Source organism: Hipposideros armiger, unplaced genomic scaffold (genome assembly GCF_001890085.2).
Source record: "Hipposideros armiger isolate ML-2016 unplaced genomic scaffold, ASM189008v1 scaffold_238, whole genome shotgun sequence".
NCBI classification, from domain to species: Eukaryota; Metazoa; Chordata; class Mammalia; order Chiroptera; family Hipposideridae; genus Hipposideros; species Hipposideros armiger.
The window spans coordinates 1,066,437-1,080,350 of NW_017731588.1; the positions used below are offsets into that span (position 1 = coordinate 1,066,437).

At 40.4% G+C, this 13,914-nt stretch overlaps 1 protein-coding gene across 3 annotated transcripts in view; it reads right to left on the reverse strand.

Annotated features, from left to right (window-relative positions):
- PHF20 (PHD finger protein 20) overlaps positions 1-13,914 on the reverse strand; it is a 112,573-nt gene that overhangs the window by 35,959 nt on the left and 62,700 nt on the right. For all 3 annotated transcript variants that reach the window (XM_019655205.1, XM_019655207.1, XM_019655206.1), the window contains exon 9: positions 890-1,168. In XM_019655205.1, coding sequence (XP_019510750.1) covers positions 890-1,168 — 279 coding nt within the window. The remainder of the gene's footprint in view (positions 1-889; positions 1,169-13,914) is intronic.

Genomic DNA, 13,914 nt, shown 5'->3' on the forward strand with positions numbered 1-13,914 from the left:
CTGTGAGCAGCCGACCAATGACCGGCGACCGATTGCCTCACCCTGGAACAGTGCAATGATAATACCAACATGGGCCAGTGAAGCAATGTCCTCCACAACTAGACTGAAGAACAACAACAACAACAACAAAAAAAAACAGCAATTTGTCTACCTGTCTGTTCCCTTTCCCCGACTCCCCAATGCTGTTCCCCTCCCCCCAATTCCCCAATAAAATCTTTAAAAAAAAAAACAAAAAAAAAGAACTATGTATAGTGCCAGGTAGGTACTAGACTAATTGGGGGAGGAGTCACTTCATAAATTATATAAATGTCTAACTATGCTGTACACCTGAAACTAATATAAAATAATGAATGTCAACTGTAACTAAAAAATAAATAAATAAAACAGTGCTACAGGGAAACATCTTCTGTTGCAATTATGGTGAAATCAGACTCAAATTTGGACCTCACAGGAAAATCATGTTACCCTTTAGTTCTTTTGTTCCTTTTGTCCTGCTGTCAGGGATGGGCGATGGGATAATTGCACCCATGGTGCTCTGAGCACAAGTTCTCCTGATGGCTCTGGCTCTAGAAGGAGCTCTCTTTCCTTGACTGTCCCCACATCACACTGGGAATCCCAAGGCCTTCATAGGCTAAGTGACTTTCTCAAGATAACTTGAGCAGCAAGAAGCTGAGGTAAGAACAAGAGTTAGGTACTTCTGCTTCCTCCAGGAGGGCCATGGCTCCGTGATGCAACTCCTGAGGATCACTTGTCATTTTCAATCTTTTGGGATTCAGCTTGACCAGACCAACCTAATACCTGCTTTCTGTGTCACAAATGCAAGCACTGTGGCCTGAGCAACAAAACCACTCTCCAAGATACAGATACAATGCAGAATGAAAATACTTACTTGGGGAACTGGCAGAGACGCGCTTCCTGGTCAAGCTCTCCTGGCCGGCTTTGTCTGAGGCTGAAGAGCCCCTCGTTTGGACGTGCCTCTTCCCTGGGTTCTCCTCTGGCTCTGGAGACTTCTCCATTCCGTGGAAATACTTCATGTGATAGTGCAGCAGTTTGGCTTTGCGAAAAAATTTTAAACAATCCACAACCTTGCACCTAAATTTGTGGTCTAGGTCGACAGCTGGTGCTTTAGATGTCACGAAATCATCTGTTTTCTTAAAAGTATTTGTTACTGAAAAACAAAAACAAAGATCCCTTGTGCTTATCCTAGTTATTACAATACACACATCAACACATGGCAATAGAAAGTGAAAGAGTAGCATACTATGTAGCTGCGGCAACAATCAGACTGCCATTACCTCCCAAGATTACTAGTTGGAGAGAATGGATACAACTTCAGGGTAAATAACAGAGGCTCAACTGTGATTCACCTTTTGAAAGAAGCAATCAGCTTTGTTTGATTGTTTGTTTGTCTGTTTGTTTGTTTGTATAAAGCAGCCATATAAGTTCTCATGGTTTCAGACTTAGGGGAAAGAACAAGGGAAAATACTAAAAACAAAAATCAGGACCCCAACCCAACGCCTGTTACTCAGGAGTTGGACCAGATTCAGACTCACCACCATTCTGATACCTCTCTGTGTAGACAAAACTAGGGGTCAGTCTGATGGGATCTCTTTATTAAACCTAAAGGATCTTACAACAGTTTTTGCACAAGGAAAGTGTAACTGTTACAAAGGTTTTGGTATTGAGCTTTTTTGAGATTTCACTACCATGTACTTTGTTTGATCAAAATGACTCAGAGGCTGTAAGGGGAAAAAAAACCCAAAAAACAAAAGACAACCAACTGAATGGAGCTAGAAGGCATGAGAAGAACTTGGAGGACTCAGTGATCAAATTCAAGAGGCAAAAAAGTTTGAATCCCCCAAAACCAAATCAACAGAAGTCAATGGTCTGTCATGCTTCAATGATCAGAGTCATCTAGATCTCTGGATGGATCTAGAGAACACCATGCTAAGTGAAATAAGTCAGTCGGAGAAAGACAAATACCATATGATCTCACTTACATGCGGAATCTAAAGAACTGAACAAACGAGCAAAGTAAACAGAAATAGTCTCAGAGACATAGAGGAAAAACTGATGGTTGCTAGATGGGAGGGAGGTGGGAATCAGAGAGAAGGGAAAGAGACAAGACAACATAAATTGGTAACTATAATATTGCCTCAGGGATAGAAAAGACAGCTTGGGGAATATAATCAATAATGTTGTAAATATTTTTTAGAGGGTCAGATGGACTCATGTCTTGTTAGGGAGACCACTTCATGGACGGTGTAGAGGCCTGACCACTGCACTGTACATTTGAAGCTGCCGTTGAATAATATTGTATGTCAACTAAGATTTGATATATATATATATGTGGTCACGGGATGTGGAGTACAGTGCGGGGAGTGGAGTTGATGGAATTGTGATAGATATGTATGATATCAAGGCAGGGGGCGGTTGATTGGGGGAGGGAAGTGGCCACTTTGTGAGGGTGAAAAGTATAACTATTGTATTGTTTTGTACACCTAAAACTAATAATCAAAAAAAGAACTGAAAATGATCTCCGATACATGGTGTTGGGAAAACTGGACATTTACATGCAAAAAAAATGCAATTGGACCACACTCTTAAACCATATACAAAAATAAACTCAGGATGGACTAAAGACTTAAACATAAGTCCTAAAACCATAAAACTCCTAGAAGACGACATTGGTAGTAAACTATTTGACACCACCCTGAGAAATATCTTTTTGGATATGTCCCCTCTAGCAAGGGAAACAAAGCAAAAATAAATAAATGGGACTTCATCAAACTGAAAAGTTTCTGCACAGCTATGGAAGTCATAAATAAAACCAAAAGACTGAATGGAAAAATAGATTTGCAAATGATATATCAATAAGGGGTTGATATCCAAAACATATAAAGAACTCATACAACTCAATAACAAAAAAAATAATCCGATCAAAAAAATGAGCAGAGGACATGAAAAGACATTTCTCCAAAGAGGACATACAGATGGCCAACAGACATATAAAAAGATGCTCAACATCACTAATCATCAGGGAAATGCAAATCAAAACCACAATGAGGTACCATTTCACACCAGTCAGAATGGCTATTATCAAGAGTCAACAAATATCATGTGTTGGTGAGGATGTGGATAAAAAAGGGAGCCCTTGTGCACTGTTGGTGGGACTGAAAATTGGTGCAACCACTGTGGAAAACAGTATGGAGATGCCTCAAAAAACTAAAAGTAGATTTACTACACAACTGAGTAATTCCACTTCTGGGTATTTATCAGAAGAAAACAAAAACACTAATTTGAAAAGATATATATGCCCTATATTCACTGCAGCATTATTTACAATAGCCAAGATATGGAAGCAACCTAGGTGAATAGATGAATAGATAAAGGTGATACACATACATACACATACACACACATACACACGGAATACTACTCAGCAATAAAAAAGGAATGAAATCTTGCCATTTGTGACAACATGGATGGACCTAGAGGGTATTAAGCTAAGTGAAATAAGTTAGAGAAAGAATATCACATGGTTTCACTTGTATGTGGAATCTAAGAAAACAAATGAATAAACAAAACAAAAATAGACTCATAGAAACCACAGGGATGGTTGCCAGAGGGGAAAGCAGTGGGGGGTGAAAAATGTGAAGGGGGATAAATTCTGTAATATTGTGTTAAGTTTGCATGGTGACAGATGATTACTAAGAATTAGTGAAGTGAGCACACTGTAAGGCATAAAAATGTTTTTTGGGTTTTTTTTTAGCTGAGCCATCCTGCCACCTGTTGGCAGTTCAGCAGCAGCTCAGTTCGGGCTGGGAATCGAACTGGTGACACTATTGCTCAGAGTTCCCACTCTTGAGCAAGCTCTTAACCAACTGAGCCACTCGGCCGGCCCCAAGGCATAAAAATGTTGAATCACTATATTGTACACCTGAAACTAATATAACTAATGAAATACTGTATAGCAATTATACTTAAACAAAAAGTTTACATATAAAAACAAAAAAGTCGAAAACGAAAACTATGAACCAATTCTATAAAGAATTACCATTCTCTCTATTTAAAAACTTTGCATCCTGGGTATACATGTCGACCATTTGGATAAGGCAAAGACAGGACAGTAGTTAAAAGTGTGGGCTCTGTAGCTGAACAGCCTGGTTCAACTCTTGGCTCCTCTACTTATGTCTCCAGCCTCAGTTTCCTCATGTGCAGGATGGAGATAATAACAGTAACTTCTTCATTGAGTTGTGAAGATAACATAAATTCCATGCGAAGATCCTAGAAAAGTGTCTGGCATGTAAATGTCATATTACCATACACTATTATTTTGGGTTTATGAACAAATGGGAACAGCCTTTCAGGAATTAACCTGTTCATCAGCAGGAGTCCCCACCACTCCCAGCCACACTGCATGCTGATGCCAGAGGCACGATGCTATAATGGAAACTTTAAATCCCAGCTCACCCTTCCTTAGCTGCATAAATAAGCTGTGTATGTTTTTTCCAACTAATCTGATTATCCAGTTTCTCATCTATAAAAGGGAATAATACCACCTATTTCAAAGAGCTGGCAAGAGAGCTACAGATAACATATACATGTGGCACAAAGCAGGCCATTTCAAATATAAAATACATCTTATAAATAAATAGGCTTACGTCATTTATAAATGGAGACAACTATTATAATTATCAACCAAGGTGAAACATCCCTTGAACCAGCCCTCGTAAGCTCTGGCTGGGAGACAAAGCACTCTGTAAGCACTAAGTTTTGTCTACATCCTTCTAAAAATGTGAAATCTAAACCAACCACAAGATTTCTAGTATGGCTATTCAGTGGGATTATTACCTCCACAGTTAAGGACATCTTACTTTGACTAACGCAGCCAAATCACATTATACGATGCTGGACAGTACCAAGCTTAGGCCCCCAAAAATCCTCAACTTTGTGTTGTTTGTCTTTGCATTTCCATCTTTCCCAAAGAGTTTTCTCAAACTATACATTGGAAGTTACATTCATCCCTAATAAAGTCCATCTGATTATTTTAGCCCAAGAATTTCATAACTCTCAATTCTGTAATCCTGTGGATTCTTAGGTCTTTTTCCAAGTTGTTGATCAAGATGCAGTAGGACAGAGCCTGAGGATGGTCTTTAGAACAGCCGTCAGGCTGACACCAAACAATTAATCTACACTCCCCAGGCAGAGTTGCCTGAGCCTATTTAATTTCATCTACGCAGATTACCTGCACACTCATGTAGCTATTTCCTGTGTCCACAGTTTTCAAAAGATGTGGTCAAACTATCTGCTGAAATGAAAATATACCTGATTTGATAGTGCTATAGACCCCCCAAAATTCATGTTGAAAGCCTAATCTCCAACATGATGGTATTTAGAGGTGGGGCTTTTGAGGGGTGATTAGGTTATAAATGGGACTAGTGCCCTTATAAAAGAGGTCCAGAGACTCCCCTGGCCCTTCTACCATGTGAGGACAAAGTGAGAACAATATGAACCAGGAAGTGGGCCCTCACCAGGCACTGAATCTGCTGGAGACTTGATCTCAGACTTCCCAGCCTCCATGACTGTAAGAAATAAATTCCTGTTGTTCATAAGCCACCCATTCTGCGGTATTCTGTTACAGCAGCCCAAATGGACTAAGGCAGATCGTCTACCAATCTGGTAAGCCTCTCAAAAGGAAATAATTTTAGTTTGGCAGGTTAAAAACTCCTCCCTCCAAAGCAAAACTCTTGATTCCTCACAGCTAAGCAGAAGGTGAGAACAGCTGGGCCTCCAAAGGTGAGCAAGCTTGGCACACAGTGGGCCATCTGCCTCTGAGAGGCGGTACTAGGATCACAGGGGCTCAGGTGAACAGAGAAACTCCCCAGGAGAGAAGACACTTCCAGGTGTCACTGTCACAAAGCCTCTGGCCAAACCAAGAGCCCCTTTCAAGACAGCAACATTGATAAGACACAAATTAGTTGCTGGTTTTTGCCTGAAGGAGTCAACATTAAAAGAAGATTTGAGAATTGTGAACCTTCAACCACGAAAATTCAGAAAGATTCCCCCATAAATTCAACTCAGTGAAGTATAATTCATTGATCTGCAAGCCCTTCTGAGTATAAGCCTGTCAGTAATCGACCTTGCACTGCTGGAAAAAAACAATCAACACAAGCATCAAGGGTGAGAAAAGCAGCCAATAGGGGATAAATCACTTATGAATAGCCTGTGACAAAATCTGAGAGATTATACAATTAACTATAATTTCAGACCCACAAATCAAAAAGTAGATGAAAATATTCTACAGTAATAAAAGTGTTTATGCTAAGTTTTTAATGATGAGAGTTATATGTTAAATTAAAATGAAACAACAGCAAAAAAAGATATATAAACACCCCAAGGCTCAAGTATTTGTTCCTTTTTCATGAAGGTACTGGAAACTGTACTAATTTTGAACCCAAGAAATTTTTAAAGTTATGAAAATTTTCCAGACGTCACAATTTTATCCTACTTGTCCCTGACACCAGCCATGACGAGCTGTTTGTATGCACAATGAAAGCTGCCAGGTCGCCAGTGCAGTCCATGTGGTTCCCTGCTTGGCACATTACTCCCAAATGCAAACCGAGCCTGTCTCGTCCTTCAAATACCACCTCCTTGCACAATGCTTTCCCCTTGGTTTCTTGGCAGAAAAAATTCTGACCTGCCTTCTCTGAATTCCCATAAGCACTTCATAGAAAAGAAATCTTGTAGTCTCTGTCCCTTTCCATTTGTAATACAGTTGTTGGTTCTGTTCACGCCTTATTCCAAAATGTTGAACTAGAAAATATGCTCTTTTCTTTTCTTCTTATAGTACTTACTGTACTACTACATCAAACAAGAGGGCCAGCCTCTCCAAGACTGTTTCCTCATCAAGTGGGAACAGGAATACTTATTTCACAAGGCTTCCACGTGTTTCCATGAGGTAATAGAAGAGAAAACCCATTATTAACTCCAACAGGTTACCTGAGCACTAGTTGTCATCATGGTTGTCACTGACCTCACAGTAATTTATTTAAAACAATCAAAATTATGCATAATCCCAGCCAGGAGTCCATGTATCAGTGGCATAACCTGCACAATTTTAACATTTAATTGCCCATTTGATTAATCAAAAACTGAATATCAAAGGTAATTAATAAAAGCACAATAGAAACAGTAAAATCATATAACCAGCAAAAGTGTTTTACATTCTAAAGGGAAGCACTAAAAAACAAAATATGCACAGCATAACAATGCTCAAAAAACCCCACAAAATATGTTATAAGCAAATTATAAGATTATATATGAAAATAATATATAAATATAATAGTATATATTATTTTTTTAAATTGTAAGAATGTAAACAATGGCAACTTTTTGGTTATGGGATTTCAAGTAGAAAAAAAACAATCAGTTTCACGGTTGCCTTATGGGAGGAGGGTTGGTGGGCTGGGTGACAAAGGTGGGATTAAGAAGTACAAATTAATAGTTATAAAATAGTCACGGAGATGTCAAGCCTCTGGTTGCCAGAAGGGCCTGCTGGCCACAGTCTATATAAATTCCAAGTCTCACGCACAGGTGTGTTTCCCAAGGGAGGACAGTTCATCTGAAACTTATGACACTGATGGCACCAGCTAAGTGACATCATCCACTGTTGGGATATTATGGTCCTTGTCAACATGGGAGCAGTTTCTAGGACACAGAGAGCAGAAAATATGTACATTAAATCCTTGTGGGAGCCTGGTTCAAAAACTAGGGGTGATGAAATTGCCCTTGGGGTAGAAACCCATTTATCCCTGTGTTAGAAAGCAGCATGGAAACCAATCATTGCAATAGTTGCTGGTATTAACATTTCCATGCTCTGTGCTCTTCCTCATGTTTAACAGATGTTTGAAGGAATCAAGGAACAGAGCTCTCTCCTGGCTCCCAAGCTCAAAATCCCAAGAATCACCCTTTGCTTTTGCCTCTCACAAATTACTACCACACAGAGAAAAATAGTCCACAGAATTTGAATTTGCTTTTAATAATGTTAACTCTAAGGAATGTCTGCTGTACTTTTTTTTGGTGGTAGACTATAAAATGTCTCCTAATAACTATAAAATGTCTCCTAACAATCCCTGCCTTCTGGTATTCACATCCATGTATAAATCTCTTCCTGCTGGGACTGGTAACTTGCCTCTAATAGAATATGGCAAAGATGACAGTATGTCACTTTCATGATCAATAACGTTATGTAAGATTGCAACATCCATCTTACCAGTTAGCACATTCTCTTGCTGGCTTGATGAAACAAGCTGCTATGTTCTGAGCTACTCTATGGAGAGGCCCATGTGGCAAGGGGCTGAGAGTGCCAGCAAAAAACTGTGGCCCTCAGTCTGACTTCCTGCAAGGAGCTGAAAGCTGCCAACAACCATGTGAGCCTAGAAGCAGATCCTTCCCCGGTAGCTTTCAGGTGAGGGCGCAGCCCTGCCAACCCCTTGACTGCAGCCTTGCAGAGGATCCAGTGAGTTGTACCTGGACTCCTCATCCACAGAAACTATGAGAAAATAAATGCGTTGTTTTAAGCCACTATGTTTGTGGTAATATTGTCACATGGCAATAGATGATACAGAGTAGGATCAGAAGCCCTCTCATTTTCTATACACAGTAATACCTTGGTTTGCGAGCATAATTCATTCCGGAAACAAACTACTCGTATTGCAAGACACTGCTCATTTACCACGTTAAAATGTATTAGAAATGTTTGCTTGTCTTGCAGAACACTCGCAAACCAAGTTACTCGCAATCCAAGGTTTTACTGTACTTAGATAATGCTGTATACTTTCTTTTTACAATAAGCATACATTATTTTTATACTAAAAAAAGCTTTTAAACTATGTTTTCTGAAACGTGGCTTAGAAATAAATGTCCTATTTAACCCTTTTTTTGTGTATCCATTGCCAGTCCTCAAAGCCTCACAGTTAAATGACTGTGATGGTTACATTCAGTCTGAGTGGTGATACTCAGTCTGGCATTCTAAGCCCATGTCAATCTGAGTACCATCCTGTTTTCCAAACTCATCTCCCATGAATCCACAGTGAGGCCTCAGATCTGCCCCCGCCTATCACTGGCCCCAGCAACTGCTTCATGCTCCCACAGCTTGCACCTCTGCTCAGACTGTACCCTCTCCCTGCCCTTCCCCCACGGTTCAGCCAACTCTTCACTTCCATCCAGACCCAGCTCAATCCACATGCAGGAAGATGTCCAGATGGCCCTGGCTCTCAAGAACCACATGCCATCAACTCCTGGCACAAATAACTATCTGCTGCATCCCATCTTCAGCATTTTGGATCTGCTCCTGGATCCTGTTATTTGTCACTGCTCCAGCCAGAGAATTAGGGCCACTTCTCATTGTCTTGCGTTCCCTCAGCACCAACTGTGAATACAGTCAGTATTCTAGTCTAGCAATAGCACCACATAAACCCAGGAGTTGAATACTTTTTTGACATATACTTCAAATACCATATATAATGAATAAAACATTTTCCAAGTCTGTTAAGGAATAACTTTCTCAGCTTTGAAGCAACAAAAGCAATCAAAGAGAAACATAAACAGATTTAAATATTTACAGCAAGTCCAGTCAAATGCTTAGAATTAAAAAATAAACAATCAAGGGCCCGCTGAGTGGCGCGTTGGTTGAGTTGGCTTGGGACCCCAGCTCTGAGCAGCAGGGCCCCGATTCGGATTCCACATTAGGGCCAGTGACGCTATGCCCTCTACAGCTAAGATGGTGAACAACAGCTCGACCAGGAGCTGGGTTGCCGTGAGTCGCCGGTGATGGCGTAGGCTGCACTGGAGCTGCAGTGGGCTTCCTAAGCTACCCTGAGTGGCTTACAGCCGGCGTGAGCGGCTGGCAGCCAGCATGAGCTGCCAAGAGCCGCCGTCCAGTGGGCGGCAACCAATCTGCCTCACCCGGGAAGAGCGCAATGATAATACCAACATGGGCCAGTGAAGTGATGTCCTCCACAATTAGACTGAAGAACAAAAAAGAAGAGCAACTTGTCTGTTCCCTTTTCCCAATTCCCTAATGCTGTTCCCCTCCCCCAATTCCCCAATAAAATCTTTAAAAATAAATAAATAAAAATAAACAATCAAAATCTCCACAGAACAGATAAAAAAAATTATGAGAAGTCTGCATTATGTAATTCTAACCAGCCACTTAAAAGAATGAAGTAGCTCTGTACTTACTGATATGGATAATCTCAAGATACATTGTTAAGTGAAAACAGGAAGTTGCCCGGTACATACTGTACAACTCCATGTATGTTTATACGTGGGAAAAAAAGATACTACAAAAACGCACAGAAAGGAAACCAGAGGATAGAAATCAAACTGTTGACAGTAGTTACCTCTGGAGAGGGGCTTAGGCTAGGAAGGCAGGTGGTAAAGAGGAACTTCCCCATTTTCTCTGTAGACCCGCGAACAATGAGCACACCTAGTACTCAGATCTTGGTTTCCAAATACAATTCTCCACTTAAAAGAAATATGGCTTCTTGGAGAAATAGTTGAATCCAGGGTTGGATAAGTATAAGATAAGCTTAGAACATCTACTATGCCAAAAAGTAAATAAGTGCTCAAAGAATGATGAAGACATAGGAACCAGTTTGAAGGGTTCCCACTGGCCAAATATGGGACAATATGGGTATTAAAATAAGTGATGAGGGCCAGCCGAGTGGCGCATTGGTTAAGAGCTGGCTTGGGACACCAGAGGGCCCCGGTTCGGATCCCACATATGAGGGCCAGTGACACTGCCCTCTACAGCTAAGATGCTGAACAACAGCTCAACTTGGGAGCTGGGCTACCGTGAGTCGCTGGCCACAGCATAGGCTGCAACCAACCCCTGCTGCTGTGGGTTGCCGTGGGCTACCCTATGTAGCCAGCAGCCAGCCAGCAGCCGCAGTGCGCGGCCGTGCAGAAGCCGGTGTCTGATCTGCCTCGCCCAGGAAGAGCGCAACGATGGTGCCAACTTGGGCCAGTGAAGCAACGTCCTCCACAACTAGACTGAAGAACAAAAGGACAGCAACTTGTCTGTTCCCCTTCCCCCAATTCCCCAACGCTGTTCCAATTCCCCAATAAAAATATTTTTAAAAAAAATAATAATAAATAAAATAAGTAATGATACTAACAGAGTATAACTCATAGAACAAAGTAAGAATCCATGAGTCCATGTGGCTACAAATAAATACAATAAATAAAAAAGGGAAAGCTCTTCCTTATAATAAAATACAAATAAATGTAGAAGGAATGATCACCACTTGGCAGCCATCGTAGTTATAGTTGTTTCAGGCAATTATCACAGGATGCTAAAATGCCTGTAACATTTAATGAAAAACAAGATATTTACACAATCTCAAAGTTATCTTCTCACAAGAAATGTTTTAATTATAAAGGGAAAATAGCTTTACAGCAGAGAAGCCTGGTAGATTAGATATTCCTTAGCCAAGTGATCAAAGTTAACATCACCAATAAATGGGACAAACAGGTATCATATACCTCCTGAAACAATGCACCTGAAAAGGACACATCACTTACATGGTATTTCTGCTAAAAGTGAATAACCTAAATCTAATCACGAGGACACATCAGAAAACCCCAAATTACGCGACATCATATTCTTTAGAAATGTCAAGGTCACGAAAGACAAAGTCTGAAGAATTGTTTCAGATGAAAGGAGACTAAACAAATATGATGATTAAATCCAATGTGTCATCCAGGATTGGATCTGACGAGAAAAAAATGCTTTTCCCACTTTTGCTATAAAGGATACTATTATAATAACTGATAAAGCTTTAATAAGGCCGTGATTTTGATAATTATATTGTGGTAAAGTAAGAGAATGTCCTTGTTTTTAGGAAATATGCACTTTAGTATTCAGGGGTAAAGGTCTGCAACTTATTTGCAAACAATTCAGAAAAAAATACTTTAAAAAACAACAAAAAAGCAAACATGGGAAATTGCTAACAAGTAGGGAATCTGGTTGAAGATATACATGCATACCTTGTTTTTATTGCGTTTTTACTGTACTTCACTACAATATAGATGCTGCGTTTTTTGTTGTTTTTTCAGCTGAGCCATCCTGCTACCTATTGGCAGCTTAGTGGCAGCTCAGCTCAGGCCGGGCACCGGATTCTGCGTTTTTTACAAACCGAAGGTAAGACCCTCCACAAGCAAAAAGATTACAACTCACTTTATTGTGATACTTGCTATATTACAGTGGCCTATAACTGAACCCGCAATATCTCAGAGGTATTCCTGTACAGAAATTCTCTGTACTATTCTTTTTTTCTTTTTTTTTTCTGTACTATTCTTGCAACCTTTTTATAAACCTGAAATTATTTCAAAATGGAAACGTCTTAAAAATATATGCAGGAAAAATATTTTGAGGCCACAGAATATTCAAGTAGGAGGAAAGCAACCCTGCCAAGGCTATCCCCTAGATTGCAAATGTCTGCACTCAGCCCTCACAAAAATCACTGAGCATTTATTCCACAAGATGGCAGAGCTGCGTTCAGAACAGCTAATCCTTCCTCTCTGTGGACTAACTAGGCTGTGTTGCCTTCCCCTACCTCCTCCTCCCGCTGCCCAAGAGCCTCCTTCACACTGATTTCTCAGATCGTGACTTCAAACCAGGTTAAAAGTCCCAAGACTGACACCAGTTTAGGACAGCAATCACTAAACAATGACTAAACACGGAAGCAGCCTGGCCTCCAGGGACCTTGCTGGATGTTTCTGATGATGATATCGCCTTCCTTCCTGCTTACTTACATAACGCATTCCTGGTGAATGAGTTCTCAGCAACCCCCATCTCTCTCAGAAACTTTTCTGGATCGTCCTGTACTCACCACTAAGCCCTGTTCCAAAAGAACACCAGGAACACCATTCAGCTCCAGATCAAATTAAAGAATTCCAAAGGCACCACCGTGTCTGGAGTGCTGACATCACTTGTCCCACACTGCTCTTCAAGTCTGGCCACCCTACTTAATAAGCCTCTTCCTCAGAGTGTACACAACACTTTAACGAGTGCCCACAAGAGCAGTGGGAGTTCTACATCGCATACTGTACAACTTCCCTACAGGCAGGGGTTGTGTTCACTTCGCTTGATTTATATAGCATCCGGCATCTCAACAGATGGCATTTGGCATTCATTTGGCGGATGGGAGTCAGAGACACTGCATCAGCAGGCATAAAGAAGTGTACAGCTCTCACTAAGTCACTCCTTCTTGGCCAAGTATTAGGCTCTTTGCCTATAAAACAGGAAGAATTAATAGTGAAAAATTAGAAATAACTTACATGTCTTTCAGCAGGGGACAGTTATGTCAATTATGGAATACCCATTCAGTGAAATACATTATATGCATTTGTGAAAGGAGATATGAACTGGCATGAAAAAATACCATAAATGAAAATGGCAAGCCATTGAATAATACAAGAATATGAATCTATTATTGTGTTTTTTAAAGCTATATGTGCACATGTATGTTTGTATATGCACAGAGCCATGACTGAAAGGATGGAAAGCCACACAACAAATTGTACCATGGTTCTCTCAAGAGTGAGAAGGCGCTAAAAGGAGGACTTTTCATTTTTTTTTTTCTTTTACTTGGTTTTAATTTTGCCTATCATGTACTGGTTTTGAAATTTATAGAAAAAAACAAACAGCACTATGTCTCTTTATAAAATACTTTTTAAAATATGGATCTCAGATGCCTCAATTTGGAGAGTAGGTGAAAATTCATGAAGAACTAGTACTTTTTTTTTTTTTTAAGATTTTATTGGGGGATTGGGTGAGGGGAACAGACAAGTTGCTGTCCTTTTGTTCTTCAGTCTAGTTGTGGAGGACGTTGCTTCACTGGCCCA